Consider the following 26,239-nt stretch of genomic DNA (forward strand, 5'->3'; position numbering starts at 1 on the left):
GCTGCCCTCTCCTGCCCTCTGAGCGTCAGCAGTGATGGGAATGCAGCTGCCCTCTCCTGCCCTCTGAGCATCAGCAGTGATGGGAATGCAGCTACTCAGTGTGCAGAGAGTTTCGGGGATGGAGAAATTAGCAGGTGTAACAGCAGCGGAGCAGAGACGCTCTTCTGGGAGTCCCCAGCCAGGCCCCTCCTCTTGTCCTTGTCTGGACGTGGAGACTCTGGGTGGATTATCCAACCAGGACATGCCTTGTGTGGTCACATTCATAGTGACACCCACATCGTAGGGCTGAGGTGCCTTCGCCAGCAAGCAGGTGACCTGTTTCAGCTCACGTCCCCAGGCCATTGTGGCCGTGGCATAGGTTTTCCCCAGGAAGATTCCTCTTCAGTGTTCTTGGTGGTGAGGGGGATGCTCAGCACCCCAGGCCGTGAGGGGGAGCAGGTGCACTTACCTGTGTTTATATTTGGAGCCTGTGGGCCTGTTTCAAGGTGCCACATGTGGCCCCCTGAGGCTGTGATGGGGGCGATTCCCCCCGTGGCTGCCCTGGGTGCAGCTCATGAGAAGGAGAAAACATGATCGGCGTCTGCTGACAGCTCGTTGTCTGCACTGCACTGATTGAAGTAGCAGTGTGTATCTGTTACAAACTTGAGGACTAGTGCACATTGCTCTCAGCATAGTTTAACCATCAAGATGTCTCTTTTCAAGGGATAAGAGCCAAGAAGACAGCAACCCCAGGAATGCGTGAGAGCAGGGATCTCTGAGGCATCCCCGGGGCTCTGGCCTCCCCTGTCTTCCTGACTCTCCTGTGGAGACTGAGGCTGCCTGGGGGAGAATGTGGAGGGGCCAGCGCTTGGCCATCCTCCCACACCCTCAGCTTTCTCATGTAGGACAGACAGATGGACAGATGGGACAAAGGTCTAAAAACAGTGGGGAGCCCCATCCCGTGCTGTCTCTGGATCCATCCGGGATAGAAGCAGGGAAAGGAGGGAGGGGCGTCTGCTCTTCTCTAAGGAGTAACAGCTTCTCTTTTGCATCCAATCATGGTTTATCTTTTCAGCTGGGTTTTACTGACTTGTAAAGCCATCTTACGGTGTATTCAAGTTTGCCAAATGTACAGGCGTTTATCAACAGCATCGGTAGCAGAAACGCAGTAGTGTATCCAAGTTAAAATTCCGCTTTGATCACTGCAAATCCACAGACCCTGTGGCCCAAAGCTCCCACTGCAGATTGCAAATGGGTTTTTACAGCACATTAGTGCTGGAGGGGATTCCAGGGAAAGTCATCTTCTTCGGGATTAGAGCCAGCTGCAACTTCTTGAGCCGATGACTCACCCTTTGCTTTAATTGGGCGGGAGGACCAGCACATACAGGGACTCAGTCACAACACTGTTTGTCTTGCAAAGGGTGTCCCAGCCCTACCATCTGCAACTGTGTTTATTTAACTTCTTTCTTTCTTCACAGTTCCAGTTATAAAAACAGAGCCGTCTGATGATTACGAACCTGTGGCAGCCTGTGGACCAGTGAGCCAGGGGTTAAGTCCTCTGCCAAGGCCCTACTATGGCCAGCAGCTCACAGTGCCGCCTGACCCCACCTCCTGTCTCGTGGCCGGCTTCCCTCTCTGTCCACAGAGAGGCACCGTAGTGCCCACACCTCCTAGCACAAGCCCAGAGCTCCATGACCTTTCTTCCGCCACCTACACCAAGGGCATCACCAGCCCAGGTCACTGTCACCTCGGACTTCCGCAGCCAGCTGGAGAGGTCCCCACTGCCCAGGACGTGCCAAGACCTATGGCCGGGCACCCAGGCTCACCCGAGCAGCCGCCCCCCACCATGCTGCAGCCGCAGGTGAGTCCCCATCTGGGCAGTAGCTGCCCCTTGGGTCAGCAGCACACGTTCTGCCCGGACAGCCCCTCCTCCCCACCTCCGCCCACCACCCAAGAGCCAACCTGCTTGCAGCCCTGCAGCCCAGCGCACCCGCCCGCGATGGGCCGCCAGCAGCTCCCGCTGCCGAAGGTTCACAGGAACGAGTCTTCAACCACCGGGTCACAGTCCCTGCCAGAGGTGCGTGAGGACAGTGGTGGTAACTTGGCCCTTATTCCTGTAATGGTCAAGCGAGAACCTGGAGAGCTGGACCAGTTGTACCTGGATGACGGTAAGTGCCCATGGCCGTGCAGCTGTGTGCCCCCCGGAGCCGCGGCCGTGAGCTCTCAGAGGGGCGTGCAGATTGGCTGACAGAGGCAGCCGCAGGCCGGGCGTCGGGTGAGGGAAATGGCTCCGCTAGCGCCACAGCAGCACCTATGTTGGGCAGTGGTTTTGCCCCGACTGGCGAGACATTAGGGGCAGCTGTGGTCATCAGCGATCGCTCATCCTTCGGCTATAGCTTTTCATGAAAACTGTTGGGGGTGGTCTGAGGCTCAGATGGGGGTGCCCAGGTTCTCTGGCCAAAGCTGGACTAAGCTGCTTAGCTAGCGCTCAGAGTCCCAGCCAGGAGGAGTGGCCTGTCCTTGAGCGCAGCCTGGCAAGCCCTCGGTTCGGGCATCGTCAGAGCCTCTGGAGTCTAGTGAAGGGTTTTAAACAACAGAGCCCACTGGGCAGAGAAGGATAGGGAGATGTTCGCTGCACTACCAGCCCCGGCAGAGGCAACAGACATGGCTCCTCAGGTTTGTCAGAAAGGAAGCACCCTTGGGTGTCCGTGGCCAGGCCACCTCTGGGTGTGAGAATAGGACATTTGCCCCATGTGTGTTTGTGTTTTATAATTGAGCCTTCTCTGCACGTGGCGTTCAGCCCGTGACCAGAGCCCTGCTGGTTTCGTCACGAGGCAACTCAGTGAGGGTTTCCTGCCAGTGCGGGATTTCGCAGGGGTGGTGGGCATCCACCAGGGCACAGCCAGTTTTTCTAAGTGCACCTATTTGCCGGACACCTGGGGCAGGTGCCCCTGTGGCTGAGGCCCTGCAGCTGGGGCTTCCCTCAGAGTGACAGTGCTGAGTGTCCTGAACTACAGGGGTCTCTGTAAATCTTGAGTTTTCGTGGTGTTTGTGTTCTACAAGTTTCCAAGCATTTCTTCTGTTTGTGGGGTCCTTTGGGCAGAGCATTCAGAAGAGGGCTGCACACACTTGGCACCTGGTTCCCCTGGACGCTCTCAGCTACTGCATGAGCTGGTCCAGGCAGAGCCTCCTGGCCTCAGGTCCATGGTCCAGCACGAGGCCTGTGAGCTGGTGGGTTGGGGGCTTCCTATGCCTCAGGGGTCAGGGCTGTCCAGTAGTTGGGACGAAGCTCTTTGAGGAGGGCATGTACAAGTGTGTTAGTCCCAAGAATGTTCAGCCCTTGGGCCAAGTGCCTTTGCTGTGGTATGAGCTTGGTCATGAAGTAACAGCCAAGAAGCCTTCTGGCCTGGTGGGCCAGGGCTAGACTATTGTCACTTGTCACTGGGCCCATCCAAGTTGTGAGAGCAGACCACCCCAGCCCTGCCTACCAGGCGCATGTGGGCATGGAGGGGACAGATGCGGGTGGCAGGGACCACGGGGGTCTGGAACCAGCCTGTGAGTCCCCGTGATGTGCACAGGTTGGCTGCAGCCAGAGCATCTGTCCAAGGATGCCCAGCATCTCCCTCAAGGCCCCTCCCAACACCTGCCAGCCTGAGCTTGTGGGGCTCAGGAGCCTGTGGTACTCTGGCCTGCAAGCTTGGGTCCTGCCCGTTGAGAGCCCTTCAGGCCCTGAGGCCCTGTGGCCCTGCCTGCCACACTCTAGAGAGGAGCCGTCCAACTCCCACCTGCTTGGGCAGCAACCTTTCAGTGATGGTGGGGCCACTCCCCTTACCTTCACCCCCAGACATTCTCTTTGGGCACCTGGTCAGGGTTGCTTTCCACTTGGCCCAGCAGTGGTGCGACCCATCCCAAAGCCCTGGGTGGTTCTGCACAGCCAGAGGAGAGACCACCTCAGTGTCTAGTTGCAGCCACTCTGGCTCCCTTGATAGGACATGTCTTATCTACTTAATGTGCTCAAGAGGAGCTGCGCTGGTCCTGAGGATGGCCTGTGGGTGCATGAGACTGTGTCTCCACTGCAGCTGCAATTAATGGCCCCATTTCTGTTAAGTTTGCATAATCCTGGGCCAGGTGTGACCAAGCCTGTCAGGTTCATCCGTGGGATCAGAGCAGAACTGTGTGGCACAGGCTGCACAGAGACCCTGCGAGCCACAATGTGGTTATGGCTCAGCCCGGCACAGGCGTCCTGGTGGCACTTGGCTAAACCACACACACAGGAATCGAGCAGGAGAGTTGTGTTAGGAACGATGCCTTCAGAGGCTGGTAGGGCAGCTGTATCCCTAGTCCCAGAGTAAGGGAGACATAGGCTCTCACACACCCCAGCCCCCACACCGTGGGCTCTGGGGATTCTTGGGGAACCCTGCACCATAGGCTGGATGCACCTGCCCAGCATCCCCTTGGCCAGCTAGAGCGCAGACATGCCCACCCTTGGCCTCTGTGCCTCTCACAGTGAAGCCGTCTGCATACATGCTCTGCCTCCACTCCCAGATGGCGGCTGCCTCCGGCAGTCCTGTCCTCATGAGGAAATGTACATGGCATCGGCATGGGGCCAGGGAGGGTCTGTGGCCACCTCTGTTGGCCTGGGGTTTTCCGAGCCTGGGACCTGCTCTCTTGCAGGGGCTAGGGCATCTGTGGGGCTGGACCAAGGCAGGCCAGGAGAGACCAGGGCAGGATGACCTGTGGGAGATGGTGGAACCAGGAGCCCAACTCCCACCGGGCTCCAGGGTGCATGGGGGTTTAGTGCTGGTGCCTTCTTGATGGGGACAGGGTGGGGCAGGGAAGCCGGGCTCACAGCAGGAGTGAGCCTCAGCTTGGGCATGTTTGTGAGGCTCAGATGACTTAACCAGCCCAGAAGTCTGACCCCTGGCTGGCCCCTGTCCCAGTGTTGTCCTGGTTCTGGGTTTTGAAAACTCAATCTGTCAAACAGAAACATCGTCAGACCTCCGGCATGTACAGGGAAGCGGGTCCTGAGAATACTGGTCAGTGCATGATCAGCTGCATCCCAGTCAGGAGCACAGGCCCCAGGCTCATTGCGGGAGGGGCCTGGACATGGAGAATCTTCCGGAACATGGTCACCAGCCTTTGGGAGTGGCCATGCCTTGCTTCTACACTCTCACTGCAGTCACACCATCCTTCCTGCCCCACGTGCAATGCGGCTCAGCGTCCATCACAGTGAGCTGCACAGTGTTGCTCAGCACATGTACTGACCCCCCCCCAATCTTGAGACACCCAGGCCCTTCCCCGCAGCTGTCTCGTGGGAAGCAGGCATAGGGAGGGAAGAGAGCTCCCCTGGCACCCAGGGAAAGGAGCATAGAAAGACATGGGAGCAGCAACAAAAACTAAACCAAAGTGAAGCTGGGTGGATTCCAGGCATCCTCGAGGGTAAAGAGCAAACACTTAGCGTTGATGAGTTCAGACAGCAGGAAGGGGCAGGTATGTGGCTGTGTACACCCCGACTGCACTTGTGAGTGGCCCTGTGGCCTGGCCCTGGCCCCGGCCCCAGCACTGGTCTCCAGCCTCCTGGGACCCAAGCAACAGGCATGACAGCTGGTTCCTCCAGGGCACGGGGCACTGGCTGGGGGTCTGCTGCCCTGGCACACGTAGCACCCACACAGCTGTCAGCACACTTGGACGATCTCCCAATCCTCTTGGGGTACCTGAATGACTATCTGGGAGTAGTGGTTGCAGTTGAGTCCTCACACTTGGCCTGGGAGGAACTAGAACCTGTGGTGTGTGTGCACGGGGAGGTGGTGGGGTTATTTCTTTTAATTGAGTTTGGATTTTGTTTTCTGGGAGTATAGAATGAGAAGGGCAGTCTTAGGGTGTCACCAGCAGCTGCAGAGCGAGGGGCACCTGGTGTGTGAGGCGTGTTGGCCCACCAAGGGTCTGCAAGGTGGCCATGCTGGACAGCATGTCCCGCAGACCTGCCCTGTCTGCCTGCCTCACCCCAGGAGGGGAGGTACTTCCAGACTTTCTGTGTGTCTTGAGGAAGGTGAGCCTCGAAATGTGAATCCCAGCTTTTTTCTTTTTTTGATTTCTTTGTTTTTCAGTCTTTTGTTTCAAAAGTACTTGGGCCGTAAGTGAATTTCAGGTATAATTTCTTCTTTGTTTCAGTAATCTTAAGATTTAGCTTTTGATTTAAGCTTCTAAAGCATGTCAGAACCACAGAGCATCGTGTTTTAAAATACTGGTTTTCTGGATCTCATGTTACGTTATCTGTAAATGTTTTTACAGCATGTTTTTTTAAGGTGAACAGTTGTTTTTACATTAGTATCCTTGTGTCTGTGATTGCTTATCGTGGAGAACCAAACTAGGTGATAGCTCTGCCTCCTCTTGATCACATGTAAATGTAGGTGGCTCCTGTGTATATGCTCTTGTTCTGTGGACCTTCGCAGGAGCTTTTTTTCTGAAACACGAGGCACATGGCTTCTGCCCTGGTGCTCAGACACACCCGTCTGACGGCAGCACCTCCCACCAGCCCAGCAAGGACATGGCCGCCCCGCAGAGAGCTGGGCTTGCTGCCGACACAATCAGGCCTTTCAGTTCCTCATGAGCTCTTGGATTTCAGAGTCTAGATGTCATTAAAACAACAAGCAGGTAGACGCAGCGGCCGGAGCGTGTCTGCCCAAGTCTGGGTGGTGAGTGGCTCCCTTCCTCCACCCTTCTTTCCTGAGCGCAGACTGCTCTGGGGGAGAACAAAAGCTTTTCTCACGGAAAGTTTTACTAACCTGGCCCGGCGCCCAGGTCTGAGGCCTTCCCCACTGCTAATGATGATTGAAAGAGTCTGCACTGCATTGATCACACGTGGGTCGTTAATATTGCAGACGGGGCTTCCACGGGATGGATAGAAGAGTGAACTCAGCCACGCAGACGACTCACTCGGGTCAGCCCCTAGTGCGCCAGGCAGCCACGGGGGCTTGCAAAGCACAGCCTGCTGTCCATGATGACTGGGTTTCCCTGAGGAGGGACCCCTGGGCATCAGCAGTGTCCCCCAGCAGCAGGCTGAAGCCAAGGCTCATGGAGCAGGACCAGGACTGCTTGGCCTGAGGTGAGGCCAGATGAGCTGCAGACGGTGGCTTAGAGGTTTCAGCTTTGAGTAGACATTTGCTGTCTGGTGGGTGCAGCCAGAGTGTCTACCAGCAGCCACCAGAGACCATTGGTGGGATAAGTATCAGCACGGGTGCAGGGTGTCGAGGGTGCAGACCTCTACGTTGTTCACCCTCCACCAGCACTCTGGGCAGCAGTCAAGGCTCTGCCTTTTCAGGAAAGGAGGACTCAGAGACACCCACCAGTGAGGTCTTCCAAAACCAGGGGTCCTGGCTCCCTGACATGCTGGCTGTGACTCCTGTGGCTGGGGCATCCTCATCTGTCCCACAGGCCGGGAGAGGTGCATTGTTAGACTGTGTCTGTGGGGTTCTGGGTGCTGTTCTCAGCAGCTTGGCCTACGAGATATGAGCCATGATCATGGAATGCTTTGAGTTACATGGTATTTCTGATGACAATACTATTGCATAGGCCAGTTGTTTTCTGTGTACTTGGACAGGAATTTAGTGGTGCTGTTTTCAGCTATTATTAAATACCTTCTGCCTTTACTCCTTAAAAATAGGTCTTAGCTTGTTTTCTCCTTTAAATGGGGAGTTGTTTGAAATTGTTAATTGGGGGGAAGGAAATAAGGATAAAGTAGAAGAAAAGCAAAAGGGAAGATCCAGGAGGGTTTCCTGGAGCCTGATAGGCCCCCCTGAGATCTGGTCAATACCAAGGAAATTCACATTCAGCAGAGCGAGACCAGACCTGATACTCAGATGTGGCTGTGCTAGGTGACATGGGCATGTGTGTGACATTCTGTCATTTCCCATAGGCAGACTCTGAAGAGCAGTGAAGTGTTTGTGTGTTTTCTTCATCAAAGAGTTTCTGATTATTAACTGAGGTACTTTTTGATCCCTTGGTTCTCTTTCTTGTGCAGATATACTCAGTTTTTCTCTTGAATACACATTAAGATTTTACCAAAATCCTGGGCATGGTCTCTATTCCAGGTCAAGTTGCCTAACATTGTCCTGCTCTGTCACACATATGTTTCAGAGAAAGTATGAGTACTCTGTACGGATACTTTTAGATGTTAGCCAGCAAGAGACACACCTCTGTGCTTGTCAACAGAGCATGAAGCCATAAAGTAAGGTATTTAAAAAAAAAAAAAAAAAGCACAATAGCCACATTCAGGGAGTCCTGCCGCTGATAGCCCATTGAAGCTTGTTCCTCTCTGGGGTACAGTGATCAGGACTTCAAGGTCACGCCTGAGTCTGTCAGAAACTGTGTTCTTGAAAAAACAGCCGAGACTCATCACTCAAGCCAGGCACTCAGCTCTCCGGGCCTGGTGCTTGAGCACGGATGTACTTACATGATCTCCCTGTCCTTGCCCCCAAGTCCTGGAGAACAGTGAGTAACTGAACTGACTGGTAGACCCACCAAGTCCAGGGAAGGGTGGACACACAGTTGGGATTGCAGTGGCTCCCAGTGCAGAAGAAGTGACTCCCAGTCCATCAGGATAAGTCATTACCAAGGAGCAGAAAACCCAAATGGCAACAATAGGGCTGATGATTGACACATGGCTATAGGCACTTTCCAAAGTGACTTTTTACTTTATTTTCTCATTTACATATTCAAACTTAGAACAATATGGTGGGCAGGAAAAACTGCCCCTGTTAACCTCACCTCACACAAAGATGGAGGCTCAGAGAGAAGGGTTATTCAACTTGTTCAGGTCACAGTTGGTGAGTGGCAGGATCGGGAAGTCACCACAGCCCACCACAGCCCGATTCTAGCACCTCTGCCAAGCCCTCACTCTGTCTACTATGAGTTATTGTTTTCCCAGAGATTCCTACACCAGTGTTACAGATTTCGAATATGAACTTGCCTTGAAGTCAAAAAGGAACATGGAATGCATATTTTTCTTCATCAAAGAGTTTCTGATTATTAACTGAGGTACTTTTTGATCCTTTTTTAAAAAGGATTGGAAGGGAGATGGCTTTCAGAATGATGGAGAGGACCTTGGTGGATCAGCTTTCCCAAAAAGCAGCAAAAATACTGATAAAACTGTCAAGTCAACCATTTCGAAATCTAGAAATTAACTAAAAGGAAAGAACAAATTGAAAAACATTTTAAAAAAATCTGGATCTTGGTAAGTAGAGTGGACTGTGGTGTTTTAACTTGAAACTCGCCAACTCCGTGGAGTGTAACCATGAAAAGCCAACAGTTTTATAGACTGCAAAGGAGACCAGGCTACTGCACCCGTCCTCAAAGTGCAGCAGGTGTTTCGACTGGTCATGAAATTCCCTGGAAAAGCCGCTTCTCAGAGTGCGATCAAAAACAACAGCAGTTTGCGACCTTGGCTGCAGTTGCAACCTTCAGTGTGACCCCAAGACCGTAATCTCAGTTGGAGCAAACAGAGCCTGACCAAACTAGATGACCACTGGGGACATTGAAAAGCCTGACATATTCCTGGGGATTCTGAGGGCTGTTCACATGCAGATGAAGAGACAGCTAGTCACTCACCTCTGGCTGACCTGGAAACCACACATAAGCAGAAGTAAAAGCAAAAGCTGCCTGCTGTTGAAAGGTGGGCCTAACAGCAGGTTTCCTTGTTTAAAGGGGGGAGACTTGCTTAGTTCAAGGATTTAAAGAAACCTGACTGATAATTAGCAGACAGTTAAAACTTTGCTAACCTGAGGGTGAGCCCTAGGAAGCCAGACTTAAAAATAGAAACAAGATTTGCTAAGGTCCCTGGTAAAGCAAAGAAAAAAAATAAAGAAAAACAGAAACAAGATTTTTTTTTTTTTAATGGAGAACAGAGAGCTTAGTTTCCACAGACTACAAGGAATACAGAATCCACAGGATGGTCCAGGAAAGTCACTAAATAAGTAAGCAACAACAAGGGTTGGGTGGGTGGGCAGAGCAACAAATCCTGCTGGGAGTGGTGGGGGTTCTTATTCCAGAGTTGCTACAATACATTATTTACTATGTCTAGTTTTATATAAAGCAGAATATTAGGATATATTCACAGAAACAGGAAAATACGTCCCATATATAGGGAAAAAGCATAGCTACTGTGAGGGCTCAAGTAGCAGAGGCTTTGAATCAGTTATTATAAATATGTTCAAAGAACTAAAGGAAACTTTTTAAAAAGAATTACAGCAAAGTACGGCAAACATGTCTTACCAGAGAGAGTATATCAATAATGAGATACATTTTTTTTTTTTAAAAAGAGCCAAGTAGAAATTCTAGAGTTGAAAAATTTAGTAATTAAAATGAAAAATTCATTAAAGGGACTGAACAATATATTTGAGCTGGTGAAGGAAAAAAATAAGCAAATTTGAAGAAAAGTCAACAGATTATTCAGTCTGTGGAATAGAAAGAATAGAAACAGACTTTTATTATAAAGCATACAAACATGCATAATGAGAGTCAGAGAGAGGAGAAAGAAAAAGCAATAGAAAAACATTTGAAGAAATAATAGCTCCAAACTCCCCATATTGGATGAAAAAAGTCTGTGTATCCAAGAAATAAACAAAATTCAAGTAAAATAAAAGCAGTTCACACATAGACACGTCACAGCCAAACTGTTGAAAATTAAAGAAAAAGAACCTTGAAAGCAAGAGAAAAACAACTCCTCAGATATGTGGCCAGCTCAGTAAGATTAACACCTGACTTCTCAGTAGGAATCATGGACGCCACAGGACAATGAGCTGCATATTCAAAATGTTGCAAGAAAAACACTGTCAACCAAGAATCCTGTATGTAGCAAAACCAGATTTTAAAAATGGAGGAGAAATGAAGTCATGCTCAGTAAATAAAGGCACAGAATTTGTTGCCAGTAAACCTGACCCATAAGAAATACTAAGGTAAGGGAGGGTGACTCAGACCCACACAGCAAATACAAAGCATGGTGAAAGTAATCACGTCACAAATAGAAAGGAACACAGATACTCTTCTTCTTCTAACTGGTTTTTAAACAGTTGCAGAAAACAATAATTACAAAGCTGCTCAGGGGTTTATAATGTATAAAGATGCCATTTGCATGCCAATAATAACACCACAGAGAGGGCAGGGAAGAAAGTTGTATCAAAGCAAAGTTCCTCCATATTATTTGAACTAAGTTACTATTAATCTGAGATAGATTGTTTTGAGTAAAATATATATGGTAATCTCCAAAGGAACCACTAAGTAAACAACTGTATACATATAATAAAAGACCAAGGTGGCTGTTTCCCATGCTGGTCTTTCAGAGTCCTGGAGGACAGCCCTCCCAGGACGTGGGTGACACAAAGTCTCAGGAGACTGTAAGACCTCTTGAAGGTCTGAAGTCCTGGGATGGCTCCTGTCTCCCCACCCCCATACCCCCCATCTAAGTATTTCCACCATCATCAACCGGGTTAGCATCTGCACATGGTTTTTTGTGAGAAATTTTACATTTTAGGATGTTTCTTTTGAATGACCACCCCTAGGTGAGCCTGGTCAGGGAGCAAAGTGGCCCAGGTCCCTGCACCCACTGCCCTGGGCTAGACTCCCCTTCACGAGTCAAACTCAGAACCGCCTCAAGATGCACTTGCCTTTTTTTTCCACAGTAGCTGTTGCCAGCAAGCTGTAAACTACTGCATATCACTCAGATTTAAGAACCCAAACTTTAAAACAAATTAAACTCTTGTTGACATTGTAATAAGACTCAGAATGGAGCTGAACAGCTCAGTAAAAGTGAACTTCAATTATTTGTGTGGATTTCGGATTGTTTTCTGGGATTCTCAGACTCCCAGTGCAGTGGAGTTATTTCCTCTTGGCAAACAAACGATAGGAGAAGCTGGGGTGGGGAAGGTGGGGCAAGGGAGGGGAGGGTCTCAGCTGGTGTGTGAACCCAACTGCAGCTGCAGGGCTGTCAGTGTGTGTATGAGGTGTGCAGCGCAGAGGTGCTTTTTCATGCACTTTAATTTGAGAAAAGAGCTTTAAAATGTTTGTTAGCGCCTTCCTGTAAATTAGGTTTATGCTGCAGTAAAAGAAAAATTAAAAGCACAAGTCACAAATCTGATTGTCTTCCAAAACTTGTCCAAATGCTGGGGACATGGAGCTCTGGGGCTGAGCTCTCCCTGTGCCACTGCCCTGTCTGCATCTCTGCCCTCAGTCTCTTCCTGTCCCTCTCCTGACAAGTTCACCTTGTCCTTCATCACCATAATAACTGGAAGGTTTGATTTTTTAGTAATTCTTTTCCTTTTGCTGAAATGAGAAGGGTGATTTTGTTTCCATCTTTCATACAGTTTCTTGTCATGACATTGTGGATTTGAAGTACCACAGAGAATCGTGTGCGCGGAAACAGATCATGGTTTAGCATGACATGCTGCTGGCATGGGAATCCCTGGAGACGGGCATGGCCATGGTCCCACCGACCCCAGCCTCCCTCTCTGCTCTCTCATGCCTCCAAGGCAGAGCTGGCAGTGTGTGATGGCCTCTGCCTCACATGTGCCCGGCGTCCACCATATCCCTGACCTTTCACTCCAGCTTACCCCTTCCCACCTGGCTCCGAGCCCCCTCCAGGCAGTTTAGCTGGACCCCTGGGTTGGGGCAGGATCTGTCCCCTCTGCCATGAGGATGTGGGCTTGGGCCCAGCCTGCTGAGGGTACGGGGCAACAAGGAGGGTACAGTTGTCAGCTGAGTGCTCCCTGCAGGGCTCTCTCAGAGCCACCTCTGGTCCTCAGGGTGCCACAAGCTGAGAACTATCACTCACCAGATATCCCTGCTCCCCGAGGGTCTGCCCAGCCAACCCTGCTCCCCAAGGGTCTGCCCAGCCAACCCTGCTCCCCAAGAGTCTGCCTAGACACTGGGCTCCTGGGTCAGCAGAGTGGTGACTTCTATGCCAGTGATGTCCATGTGACACCAGGTCATAGAATGTTTTTTTTTTTTTTTTTTGAGACAGAGTCTCACTATGTCACCCTGTGTAGAGAAGAGTACTATGGCGTCACAGCTCATAGCAACCTCCAACTCTCAGGCTTAAGCGATTCTCTTGCCTCAGCCTCCCAAGTAGCTGGGACTACAGGCACCCGCCACAACGCCCGGCTATTTTTTGTTGCAGTTGTCATTATTGTCTAGCTAGCCCAGGCTGGTTTTGAACCCGCCAGCCTGGGTGTATGTGGCTGGTGCTGTAACCACTGTGCTACGGGTACCTAGCCACACAGAATGTTCTGATGATATGTCTGAGCACAGTCTATCCACGGATGCAGTCTGGATGTGTTCTATACAAGAGCACATGGTCCATACACCAACACGCTGTACAACTTGCATGAGGCACAGCATCATCAGCTCCTGAAGAGAGCTATCCCGGCATCTTCCTCATCTGGACTGACTTCCTCACACTTTGTCAGGGAAATGCAGCAAGTTCACTCCAAGCTTGGTGAACAGGGCCACATAAGCCCAGAGAGGCTTCAGTTTAGCGTTAACTGCTGGGATGCCCCATAAGGTTTCATTGACCTCCCCTTGAATTAATGCTTACGGTGAACAAGCATCTCTAAATACTTGTTCTCTACATATTCAGTCTTTTTCCTGAGGACATTTTAAGCCATCTTCAGAAACCAAATTAGGTAAACAGAGACAGAATTAATGCTTAACTTTGCAAACAGCTCATGGCCCCAAAAGGAAAAAGTTCAGCAAACACAAGACAATACGCAGGTTACCAAATTTGAATTTCCCATGACCCAAGCAACATGCTTAGAAACTTGTGAATCGGGATCAATTTAACTTTCCAAAGGCAGCTGGTTGCAGCTGGAATTCATGGGTTGCTTTGTTCTGAGCATGTCAGGGCTGTAACCCCTCCAGAAGCCAGGTGAGGGGGGTAGCCTGAGCCCAGGGCAGCTCAGTGACCCCCAGTGACTGCAAAGCTGCCCAGGGCCCTGACTCGTAGCCAGGTGAGCACAGGGAAAGCCTGGGGCTCAAGGGCCACAAGGTCATCCAGGAGGCACTTTTCAGAGGAACAGAGATGGGGCCTTGTCTCCAACTTGCACGGGAAAGGCAGCGGAACACGGCGGGGCATTTTCCCTTCCTGGTCTCCAGGGCTGCAGCCACTGGTGGGTAAACTTCCTCCCAGGGAGAGCAGAGGGCATCCCCTGTCCTGCTGGGGATGCCCTCTGCCTGTGTCCCCTTCTCCCATCCGCCCTGCCAGCCACTGTTGGAAAGGGCCAGTCCCGGGACTGCACTGGACAGGTTCTCTGGGAGCTGTGGTCACCTGCCACGGCCTCGCCTTTCAGCAGTCACCAGGGGCACACGTTACTGCATGAAGTCAATTAGAGTGCGTCCGGCCTGCTGATTCGATTTAGAACTCAGGAGAGCAGCAGCAACGTGCAATTACAGGAAGCTTAATGGCCTTTCATGCTGAGCGCAGCCTCCGTGGCACCTAATACACTTTGATGAATTACTCATTATGTGCGGCGATGGAACAGCCTCTGTAAAGATTAATAATTGGATAATCAATACTGAAATCCATCTCATTGTTTCTTCACCTGGGGCCAGTGTGTCATGAGGATGGGGCCATGGGTTCCTTCCCAACCTTTGCCCCCTCTATCCGGGTCAGGAGTCTGGGGCAGATCACCTGCATGACTGGCTGCACACGTGTTTCCTCCATGCCTTGGTGCCTTTTCTATTCAGGTCTCTGCAGAGTAAAGAAATGGGTTCTGCTGTCAGTCAGCTCTGTCCACATCATGGTAGCCGTGGCCCTCAGGCCACCTCAGCCTGGTTGGGGGTCGTGTAGCAAGGACAGTGAGAACATCTAGTGCCACACTCAGGGGCAGCTCAGGGCGAGAGGAGGCCAGGCCTGGGTGGGCTGTGAGCCCAGGTCCCACTCTGGAGACCCCTGCTCTGGCTGCGGAGTGCTGAGGCTGCCTCTGGGGAATGGGAGCTGTGTGCTGCCGTGTGCAGAGACCTGAGTGTTACCATGTGCTCCGCATGTGCAGAGAAGATGCGCCTTTTTCATGAATTGCAGTAGAGCCAGCCACGTGCTGCTGTGTGCTGAGCCATGTGCAGAGATCCGAGTGCTGCTGTGTGCTCCCCATGTGCAGAGAGCCGTGTGCTGTCGTGTGCTCTGTGTGTTTCCACGTGCAGTCATGTGCAGTCATGTGCAGTGCTGTAGCCATAGTCCATCCTCACACACAGGCTGTGGTGCTGCAGAGCTGATGGCTATGGAGCAAATGGGCAGCTGTATCTCAACCCCTCGAGTTTGCCATCCCTTGTGCATTGGGGAGAGTCTGGGGCTTGTGCTCTCTGTGCTGTGGGGATAGAGTCAGGCAGCCACTGCAGCCCTGAGATGGCAGACCGTGTGAACGCAGGGCTGGAGGCCATCCACTAGCATCTCACACCACTAGCATCCACACCACTAGCATCTCACACCACTAGCATCCCCACACCTGCACAGCTTCTGTGTATGCAGGATGGTATGAGGCCTGGTAGGAACATGATACCAGCAGTGTAGAGCTATATTAAATAATACATTGAAACAGTATGTTAAAAACTGTATAACACCAACGATAAAATTAAAGATCTCCACAAGTGGTACTTTAATTCCTCTCTTGATACCTGAAACCACACCCACCTCCCACTCTGTGACAGCTCTTGCAGCCCTCTCTGAGCCCGCCCCTGTGTGGCAGGGGAGTGCAGGTGACCGCCTCTGCCCACACCTGTGGGCCCATGGCAGAGGTGACAAATGGCGGGAAGATGAGCCTTTCTCATGAATTGTTCTCTGTCCAATTTTCTTTTTCCAGTCGGCTTCATACCCACTTTCACAAATTTTCCAGTCAGCTTCATACCCACTTTCACCCTCCACTAGACTCCTAAGAATTTGTGGGCCACCCCCAAACTTTTAGTATTATGTTTTCAATTGTATAGAAACTACACTCAGTTACTTCTTAAAGATTTGAATGCTCATCTTAAAGTTCCGCAAAGGCAGGGAGACGGTTCTTCATACCTACCGGGCAGCAGGTGTCACCCTTAGTGTGGAAGCTTAATGGCACCTATTGGAGGCAACATTCCTCTGGGACTCTGAGGACCCTTCGTCTCTGTGTCCCTTGGCTCTCAGCTTACCCAGGCTTCTTGGATATTCCTGTAGGTCTGTCCAGCTGGGGAGCTTCCCACCACATCCTGCCATACACCAGGTGACACCAGTGGTGGTCTGAGGGGTACCTGAGCAGGGCAGGGGCTGAGACAATGTCCAGGTCCGGGAAGGTCCCTGGGTCCTCCGTGTTCCCTCATGGCCAAGCCTGGTCCCTCTGGGGTACACATCCCACCCCAGAACCTGGCTGGTCACTGGCTCCTGCCCGGGTTCCAGGTCCGTGTGTAGAGTGGTGCAAGTGGCTCAGCTGCCCAGGACAGTCCCCAGGGTGGGTGCAGTGCAGCACGAGTGTCAGCTGTACCTTTGCAGTTGTCATTGCCAAGGTGTTTAAAATCGAATCCCTGCCCTTTCACCTCCATATTTCAGACGCACACATCTTTTTATAGAGAGCCACCTCTCAGGTGGTCACAGTGCAATTTTCATACCTAACAAAACTGCTAATAATTCTCAGGTCAGGTGAGGATTTAGTTCAGGGTCACTCCTGACTGGCCTCCCATTCAGGACTCCAGCAGTGGTGGCCATGAGCCTTCCTGCAGCCTCTTCCTGCTGCAAACTGGCCTCTGCTATACAGGAGGCCTGGGGCTGGGGCTGGGGCTAGATGGGCACTTGGCAGGTGCCCCTCAGCCCTGGGGGGGGACCCAGCCTGGGAGTCTGCCACACTCTCCTGACGTCAACAGCCATCCCCACCACCCTATGAAGGATGAGAGCCCTGGCCAGTGCCTTTCTGCACAGAACCTGCGTCTCGCTCAGACAGCCAGAGGAAACAAAGTTAACCAAACCCACATAGTCACTCTTCTTGAGCTCCATTTATTTTACTTTAGTGAAAAGGTGATTTAAAACTTTTTATTTTTTCAGTTCTGTAAATTCTGCTTAGAAGAGGGAGGGTATTTTCCAGTGGCACATGGAAAGCCCTGGAAAAGTGCATGCTGGCACTTTAACACACGCCCATAGACTGCCTGTTGGACTCTCCCGCGCACGTGGTCAGCCCAGGACCCTACGGCTGCAGGAGTTTCCACCCGAGGTGTTTGCATTATTTGCAGTATTCAGGCTAAATAAGGAAGCAGGCACTTAAGGTAGGAAAATTATTCTGTTTTAATGGCTGACAGTCCCGCCCCACATCCAGATGGAGGCCATGTTTTATTAAAGCTGTGACTTGTTGTCACTCTGTCCCTCCACTTCCCCATCCTCTCCTTCCAAAAATAGCAGGCCCTGTGGCAGTAGCTTATTATGATTAAAAAGATAAAAATAAGTGAAGGCTGAAATAGGTCCAGGACACCCAAAGTAACACGAGAACTTACTTTTTAATGAAACTTGAGAAACTATTATTTTCCACTGCTTCACAAAGCATCTTTGAAAAAAATCAGAAAAGTGAAAAAGGATTTAGAGGTATTGCAAGTCTGCACTTTCAGAACTACAGTGGCTGTGCCGCCCTCCTGGCTACATCACTCTTGTTCTTAGCCCACGCTGGAGAGGCAGCTCTGGCTCCAGGGCAGCTGTCAGTCAGGCCAGCCCAGGGATGGACATCATCGTGGTACAGAGGAGAGTATCCAAAGTCAAAATGCTGACTTGGTAAGGGGATGTATTTGCGGAGGGCTGATAGAGAGGCAGACTCCTCTGTGTCCTTGACGTAGGCTCCTATCTGTCTCTCTGCATCAGACAAATACACTGACAGTAAACAAAAGCATTTTCTTCTCTGGTTCCTATTTTCTAATCTCTAATTTGTGCCTTTAATCTATTTTTATGTGCTTAGCTCATATTTACTATAATATTTTGAAAAAGAACCAAATAAGTCTACATGTATATATGAAATGGAAAAATTGAGATCTGTATATTCAGCAATTCACTGAAACCATAAGAGTGAGCAAATACATCTATCATGCCCCTTTGTAATGAAAGTTACAACACGAAAATCTATATGTTCATTAGATTTTCAGCCACTATCAAATGGCTTTCTGACTCCAAGAATTATTAGATCTTGTAAAAGTTTAGCACAGCAAACATAATTTGGATACGTCTTAGAAGTTATTTAAGAATGGGATTTGGCCTAAGATGTTTCTGATTATACTTATGTCTGCCCAAATTATCCTTTTTTTAAAATTTATTACTAAATCATAGCTGTGTACATTAATGCAATCATGGGGCACCATACACTGGTTTTATATACCATTTGACATATTTTCATCACACTGCTTAACATAGCCTTCCTGGCATTTTCTTAGTTATTGTGTTAAGACATTTATATTCTACATTTAGTAAGTTTCACATGTACCCTTGTAAGATGAACCATAGGTGTGGTTCCACCAATTACCCTCCCTCCAAATTATCCTTTTAAGTTATGATACTAACTTTAGGTAAAGGTGTATTTTCTGGGAAGGTGAGAAAATATTTTTTATAATTTTTTTTTTTTTGCACCCGTGTGCCATGGCATCACCATAGCTCACAACTACCTCAGACTCCTAAGTTCAACAGGCCTCCTGCCTCCCCCGCCATCCTCTCAAGTAACTGGGACTATAGGCACCCACCAGGACGCCCAGCTAGTTTTCCTGTTTTTAGTAGAAACAGGATCTCTTCTTGTTCAGGCTGGTCTCGAACTCCTGCGCTCAAGTGGATCCACCCGCCTCCCAGAGTGCTGCGATTACAGAACTGAGACACTGCTCCCAGCCATACTTTTTATAAAAGTCCTTTATAAAAGAACTTTATCTTTATTTATTTTATTCCTTTATCTTTCACTTATAGGAATAGGAAATGTCCTTCCTGTTTTGTTTTGCTTTTCAAAAAGTTATTTTTGCTTTCTCTTAAAAACAAAGGCATTTTTGATGACTTGTCATCTATAAAGAATATGCACCTTTCTGTCCCTCGGGGGGAGTGCAGGAAGCAAGTAACAGCTGAATCTGTGCTATGTTTACTGATGTGGAGTTTAATAGTGAGCTTTGGTATAGAGAACCATATAGTATGATGCAGTGTGGGATGCTGGTGTAGAACAGGGTGACAGGAACAGAATCCTATGTGGACCCTGTAGTGAAGCCATTAAGACCCTTTTAATTTCCCATATTGCTTTGGTTTAAAGGAATATGACAATGCTCTTTATTAAAGAGCAACATTACAGTGTGTTCTGACATCTGGAAAGAAAAGATGACTGTATCCCCACTAGGTGGTTTGCGAAAAAGTGCTAGATAAACATTGTTAGATTTTGAAATCCATGGTACACTTGGTTTCCTTATTGGAACTGAAACTGCTATTGGACAAAAGGCAGATACTTGTAAATGAATGTGTTTTATGTAGTTAATCTAGTGAAGTACCTATGTCAACAAATAACGGCTTTTAAACATTGACACGAAAGTATTTTTGTTGCAAAGTATGGTCTTATTCATGTTAATTAAATGTTTTAAATGCAAGGATTATTAAACACTATATCTGGGCTAACACTGCAGTAGCTCATTTCTTAGACTCCTTAAGGTGAAATCCAGATCCTGAGAAAAGTCTGGAACTTCCTGTCCTGGTTCTCTGCTTCCCTACAGCCTGAGGGTGGCTGCCCCAGCCCCGGTGCACCTGATGTGGGCCAGTGACCCCCCAACTCTTGGCAAAACAGGTCCTGCCACGGAATGGGGTCAGAGCTGATCACACAGGCCCCTGGCACACAGGTGCCCCACAGCAGCAGCTCAGGTGTGTAAGAACAGTTTTTTCCACTGTTTTGCTGGTCGACACTCATGGCTACATCTGATGAGAGGCATGGTTGACCCTCTGTGATGGAGGGAAGGACAAAGCTTGTGTTTGCATGAACTGAAAAACCCCACGCAGACCATTCTAATAGCTAAAGGGATCTGCACATGTGGTGAGAGACAGGAGCAGCCCATGTGACATGTAAGGAGGAGTCAGGAGGCAGCCCTGGCTGCCCCTCTGTGCTGTGTGAGCCACACACCCGTCACTCCCATTCTGCTGCCTGTGACTCTGGCATCTTTTCACAACAGTCTGTGAACTGGAAGCTAAGCTCACAGGAGGTCTAGTGCACACGCATGTACCTTTCCTTTATAAATGAGGATGATTAGGGAATCTAAGAGCTTTGGGCTGATGGAGTGTTTTTAGCACATTGTTCTGGAAAAGTTTTGGGACCCCCCCCAGAAGCTATGCCTAAGGGTGTGGCTCCTGCAGCGAAGCCCCTGTTAGGGCAGCACAAACATCTCAGAACATGGGTTATTGGCCTGGTTTCTACTGTAGCCTCTGCAGAGAGGACTGGCCATCCTCCTGACCACTGGATCTGTCTTCAAAACAATAACAGTAATAATACCCACGACCCAGGGAGCGGAGCAGGTTGCCCTGAGCTGATGTGTTTCCTGATCCCTGCCATACACTTGTCCCTTGTGCACGGCTGGTGTTTCTGTGACAAGGTGGGGGGTGTGCCTACAAGGGAGGCCACAGCTCGTTGTCCTCGACTTGGGACTGTGATCCACAACAGCTTGTTTCTCCCCCCGGTTCACACAGAGGAAGGTTCTGATCAAGCTCCTTCACAGACTGTGCCCAGCCCCACAGGCCTGGAGCGTGGGAGCAGGGGCCTGGGTCTCAAGCACCTTCTCATCCTGTGCAGTTTGTCTAGGTGGAGAGGGCTCACATCCTGTCTTCCAGAACTAGGCTCTGAGCCTCTAACAGCTGGCCCCATAATTTGCTCCTAATCTTTGGGCCATGGTTTGAGCAATGTGGCAGGAAAGCAGGAGAATTTCCATCTCAGAAAAGTTGGAAAATCTTCAGAATTCTTGGCTTCAATGTTGTTTTATTACCATTCAAAAAAACCTTCCATGGCTCAGGGACTCTCCTGAAATAGAAAAAAAAATTTTTTTTTTTTTTAAACAGAGTCTCACTCTGTCATCCAGGGTAAAGTGCTATGGCATCACAGCTCACAGCAACCTCAAACTCTTGGGCTCAAGCTATCCCCTGGCCCTCAGCCCAATAGCTGGGACTGTAGGCGCCCATCACAACACCCAGCTAGTTTTAGAAATGGGGTCTCACTCTGGCTCAGGCTGGTCTGGAACTCTCGAGCTCAGGCAATCCACCTGCCTCAGCCTCCCACAGTACTAGGATTACAGGCGTGATCCACCATGCCAGGCCCTAGTTTGGGTCTTTTTTAAAAACACCACCTACATATTTTTTTATGTCATTTCTGCCATTTTTAGAGGAATCGCTTTTTCTCCCACAGTTTGTTTTTGTCATTCCAACCACAGCTGTCTAGGGCACTGGGTTCTGCTTTTATAGGATCCCACAGTAGTTTGCAGTGACACGACTAGCGCTGTGTTCAGGGTCTCTTGATTCAAAGTCACACGCAGATAATTACCTTTTCCCTGGGGGTGGGAAGCAGGACAGTTGATGAAGAGGTCTTGGGACGTGGGCAAGCCCTGTCGTCCACGCTACAGAAAGCAAGCAAGCTGCCTCCATGAAGGCAGGGCAGACAAGAGACCCCAGGCTAGCGGGGACTCATTTCAGTGGGAAGCAGAGCGTGCCACTGTGAGCTCACATCTCAGGCAAAATCAAAACTGGTAGACCTCGCAGGTGTGGGAGAGGCTTGCTGGAGCCCACTTGAGCCTGGGGCCTTGGTCGGGAGACTTCACTGGCCTTTCACATAAAGGTGTTAGCATTACCTACTGTGCTGCTGAGATTCTTGAATGGAACTTGTGGGACAGTGTCAGCATGAGCTCTGGCTGGACCACCCTACAGTGTTGGTGCACAGCTTGCCCTGCACACAGGACTACCTGGGAAGGGGGCTGCTAGACTTAACTCAGGGGCTTCTGCCATTGCCTTCTTCTCAACCCCCTCCCTTTAAAAGAGATTTTTAAAGCACATGAAGCTAGTACAGCAGAGATGACTGAGAAAAACAGTTGTTTAGCCCAAATGGGAGAATGCTGCATCTGCCTATGTGTGTGTGTTGGGGTGGGGGGAGTTGCTGCTGTTTGTTTTGCTTTATTTTTAAGAGAGGCCACAAAAAAGGAAAGTAGCAAAAAATATACCTCTTAACCTTTCCTCATCTCAGAGATACCAAATTGTGAGCACTGAGTACCCTAACAGGTGGAAACAGAGAAGGCAGAGGCAGAAGGGCTGGAGCGGTGGGTAAACTTGGAAGAGAGAGGGTGGGAGCTGCAGGGGGGCTACTGGGCAGGGTCAGAACCCTGCGTCCCCATGTCTGCAATTCCCTCCCAGACACCAGCCAGGGGTCCCACCAACCTTCCCAGTCTGTGATTACCTAGTAAGTGTTTAATGAAAAAATTCACGTCGAACTGTAGCTGTGCCTTTCAGACCCCTAAGCACCAGAAGGAAGGGACCCTAGTGGGCAGAGCAGGTGCAGGGTGGGGCTAGCCCTGCGCTCAGTCCACCAAAGGGGATCCCCACCTCATCCCCCCAGCTCTAGCACCATGGGCTGTTGTCCCCATTTTCTGAGCCTCCTGTGGTCTCTCTGTGAACACAATTCATTACATCTGCCTTTACTCCTTCATAGGATTGTTGCAAGGATCACAAATAACATCTGTGCAGGTGCTTCAGAAGCCACAAAGAGCTGAATTAAATGTTAGGTAAAAAAGTAGTTTGCTCATTCCTTGAAATATGTGATCCTTAATTGCTTTCAGAAACCAAGAATTCAGAAGTGTGGGAAAACTTGGCTAAAAAGCTGGTCATTGAGAAGAGCAAAATATGCGAGAATTCTCAGACTCTCCCCATTCCTTTCTGTTTGCATTTGTCTCAACGTAGTCATAAAAACCCACGAGTGAAACCTAAGAGCTGAGCCATAGATATTTCACTATAATGCAATGATCAAAAAGAAGAAACTGATTATGTGAAAGTACAAACATTTAACTTTGGAAAGGACATTCCTCATTGAAGTCTTTGGTTTGCACACTCATGCCTAGCTGGGAGGTCCGGTGCAGTGTTAAGGATGCAATTCAAGTTCACAGATTAAGTGGAGGTGACAAGCCACTGCCTGTGCTTTTTACTTCTCAGTTTTTATATTTTAAAAAGTACTGATTTTCTATTAGTCAATTCCAGACATGTGTGCAGAGTGGTGTGATTGTGGGTGTGTAGATGTGGGGTACAGAGGTACACACATACACACACCCTGCGTACATGTCGCAGATTCAAACAAGGATTCAAACTGCCATTCGAGTGCTAGAAAAAAAACAATAGTTTCCATCTTAGGAGCATTTTAGAGAAAAATCAAATATAAGGGAAAAAACCCTTCTTATTAAATTAAGCTGTGGTATAACAGCTCACCACATCCTGTTGCAGGGACATCTGACGTTGAGCAGGGCAAAGGTTCCTCTTTCAGTCTCTGACGAGTCATGAAGGCCACATGTTACCTGAAGTTCAAAATACTTCTCTAAAGGAAACAGCCTGTGTCGGTGGAAAAGCTGAATAAGAAAATGGAAATTATCAGTAGAGAAAAGACAGTATGGGAAACCAGACCAGAGAGAGAAGCCACCCCCAGATCACCCATACACAGCCCCCGCAGTAGCTGTGGGCCTCGGAACTGTGACTTCATGGAAGAGAAGGGGTCTCAGGGATGGAGCAGAGTGCCTGGCCAGCATAGCCACATGGCTTGAGACCTGCCCTTTGGCTCTGCATTCTCCAGCCATCTGTGAAAAGTGCACAAGGCTTTTCATATGGGGTTATGGCCCAGATCGCACCCGGGGAGAGCACAGCATTACTGTGCCCTGAGGCTGTGCATACAGTGCTGTCCTCAGTTAGCCAGCAATCATGGGGGTTCGCGCTGTTGTGTGGTTTCGGGGCCCTGCCTGCACTGTCAGTTGCTACAGCAGGGTACCTAGGGGAGCTACTCCGAGCTATATGAGGGGATGTCAGGGTTTATACTGGACGTCCCTATGAGGTCTGAACATTGTGCTGCCAAGGTGACGTTGTGAGGCTGGGAGCGGGGCATCTGCCCACATGGCTGTGCAGCCCTTGGTACTGGGGTTCTTGGGCTAGGGCACCTATGGGCTCTCCCATGCATAATGATGGATGACAAGGAGAAGCAAAGGAGCTTGGTGCACAGAGTGGCTGCCAAGGTGAACCTGGAGGGGCAGGGGCACACTGAGCGACTTCCCAGGCCACCCACCCACCTGGGCTCACCCTCTGACACTCAGGTGCCCGTGGGCAGCAGGGGAAGCCCAGACCGACCTTCTTCCCCTTTCACCTTTATGAGCAGGTGTTGTTTTCCTGTGGCTGGGACCACCATGAGTAACTAGAAGGTTCTCACCACTTTATTACACCCTATGATATCATTATGATAAACAAGCTTCCCTGCCCCTGGGAATGATGCTCACCAGTCCTGCTGCCTGGGCCATTCTAGCATCTCAGGTGCCTCTTTTCCCACTCAGCTCTCCCTCCCTCCCACCATTATTACCCTCAGAGCTTCCCATCCACCCTTATTACCCTCAGACCTCCTCCATCCCGTCATTATTACCCTCAGACCTCCTCCATCCCATCATTATTACCCTCAGACCTCCCCATCCCACCATTATTACCCTCAGACCTCCCCATCCCATCATTATTACCCTCAGACTTCCCTCCATCCCATCATTATTACCCTCAGACCTCCTCCATCCCATCATTATTACCCTCAGACCTCCTCCATCCCACCATTATTACCCTCAGACCTCCTCCATCCCATCATTATTACCCTCAGGCCTCCCTCCATCCATCATTATTACCCTCAGACTTCCCTGCATCCCATCATTATTACCCTCAGACCTCCTCCATCCCATCATTATTACCCTCAGACCTCCTCCATCCCATCATTATTACCCTCAGACCTCCCCATCCCACCATTATTACCCTCAGACCTCCTCCATCCCATCATTATTACCCTCAGACCTCCTCCATCCCATCATTATTACCCTCAGACCTCCCCATCCCACCATTATTACCCTCAGACCTCCTCCATCCCATCATTATTACCCTCAGACCTCCTCCATCCCATCATTATTACCCTCAGACCTCCTCCATCCCACCATTATTACCCTCAGACTTCCCTCCATCCCATCATTATTACCCTCAGGCCTCCCTCCATCCATCATTATTACCCTCAGGCCTCCCTCCATCCATCATTATTACCCTTAGGCCTCCCTCCATCCATCATTATTACCCTCAGGCCTCCCTCCATCCATCATTATTACCCTCAGGCCTCCCTCCATTCAACACATTACCCTCAAACTTCCCCTATCACTATTACCTTCAGACCTCCCCCACGAGATCATTATTACCCTCAGACCTCCTCCATCCCATCATTATTACCCTCAGACTTCCCTCCATCCCATCATTATTACCCTCAGACCTCCTCCATCCCATCATTATTACCCTCAGAGCTTCCCATCCACCCTTATTACCCTCAGACCTCCTCCATCCCGTCATTATTACCCTCAGACCTCCTCCATCCCATCATTATTACCCTCAGACCTCCCCATCCCACCATTATTACCCTCAGACCTCCCCATCCCATCATTATTACCCTCAGACTTCCCTCCATCCCATCATTATTACCCTCAGACCTCCTCCATCCCATCATTATTACCCTCAGACCTCCTCCATCCCACCATTATTACCCTCAGACCTCCTCCATCCCATCATTATTACCCTCAGGCCTCCCTCCATCCATCATTATTACCCTCAGACTTCCCTGCATCCCATCATTATTACCCTCAGACCTCCTCCATCCCATCATTATTACCCTCAGACCTCCTCCATCCCATCATTATTACCCTCAGACCTCCCCATCCCACCATTATTACCCTCAGACCTCCTCCATCCCATCATTATTACCCTCAGACCTCCTCCATCCCATCATTATTACCCTCAGACCTCCCCATCCCACCATTATTACCCTCAGACCTCCTCCATCCCATCATTATTACCCTCAGACCTCCTCCATCCCATCATTATTACCCTCAGACCTCCTCCATCCCACCATTATTACCCTCAGACTTCCCTCCATCCCATCATTATTACCCTCAGGCCTCCCTCCATCCATCATTATTACCCTCAGGCCTCCCTCCATCCATCATTATTACCCTTAGGCCTCCCTCCATCCATCATTATTACCCT

General features: G+C 49.9%; 1 protein-coding gene across 4 annotated transcripts in view; it reads left to right on the plus strand.

The window, feature by feature from the left end:
• The window catches only part of NFATC1 (nuclear factor of activated T cells 1), a 103,120-nt gene that overhangs the window by 68,850 nt on the left and 8,031 nt on the right, over positions 1-26,239 (plus strand). For 2 of the 4 annotated variants that reach the window (XM_053571403.1, XM_053571404.1), the window contains exon 9: positions 1,458-2,147. In XM_053571403.1, coding sequence (XP_053427378.1) covers positions 1,458-2,147 — 690 coding nt within the window. The remainder of the gene's footprint in view (positions 1-1,457; positions 2,148-26,239) is intronic. The other 2 variants (XM_053571405.1, XM_053571406.1) reach the window with 2 other exon arrangements.

The sequence above is a fragment of the Nycticebus coucang genome, chromosome 19 (assembly GCF_027406575.1).
Source record: "Nycticebus coucang isolate mNycCou1 chromosome 19, mNycCou1.pri, whole genome shotgun sequence".
Classification (NCBI taxonomy): Eukaryota; Metazoa; Chordata; class Mammalia; order Primates; family Lorisidae; genus Nycticebus; species Nycticebus coucang.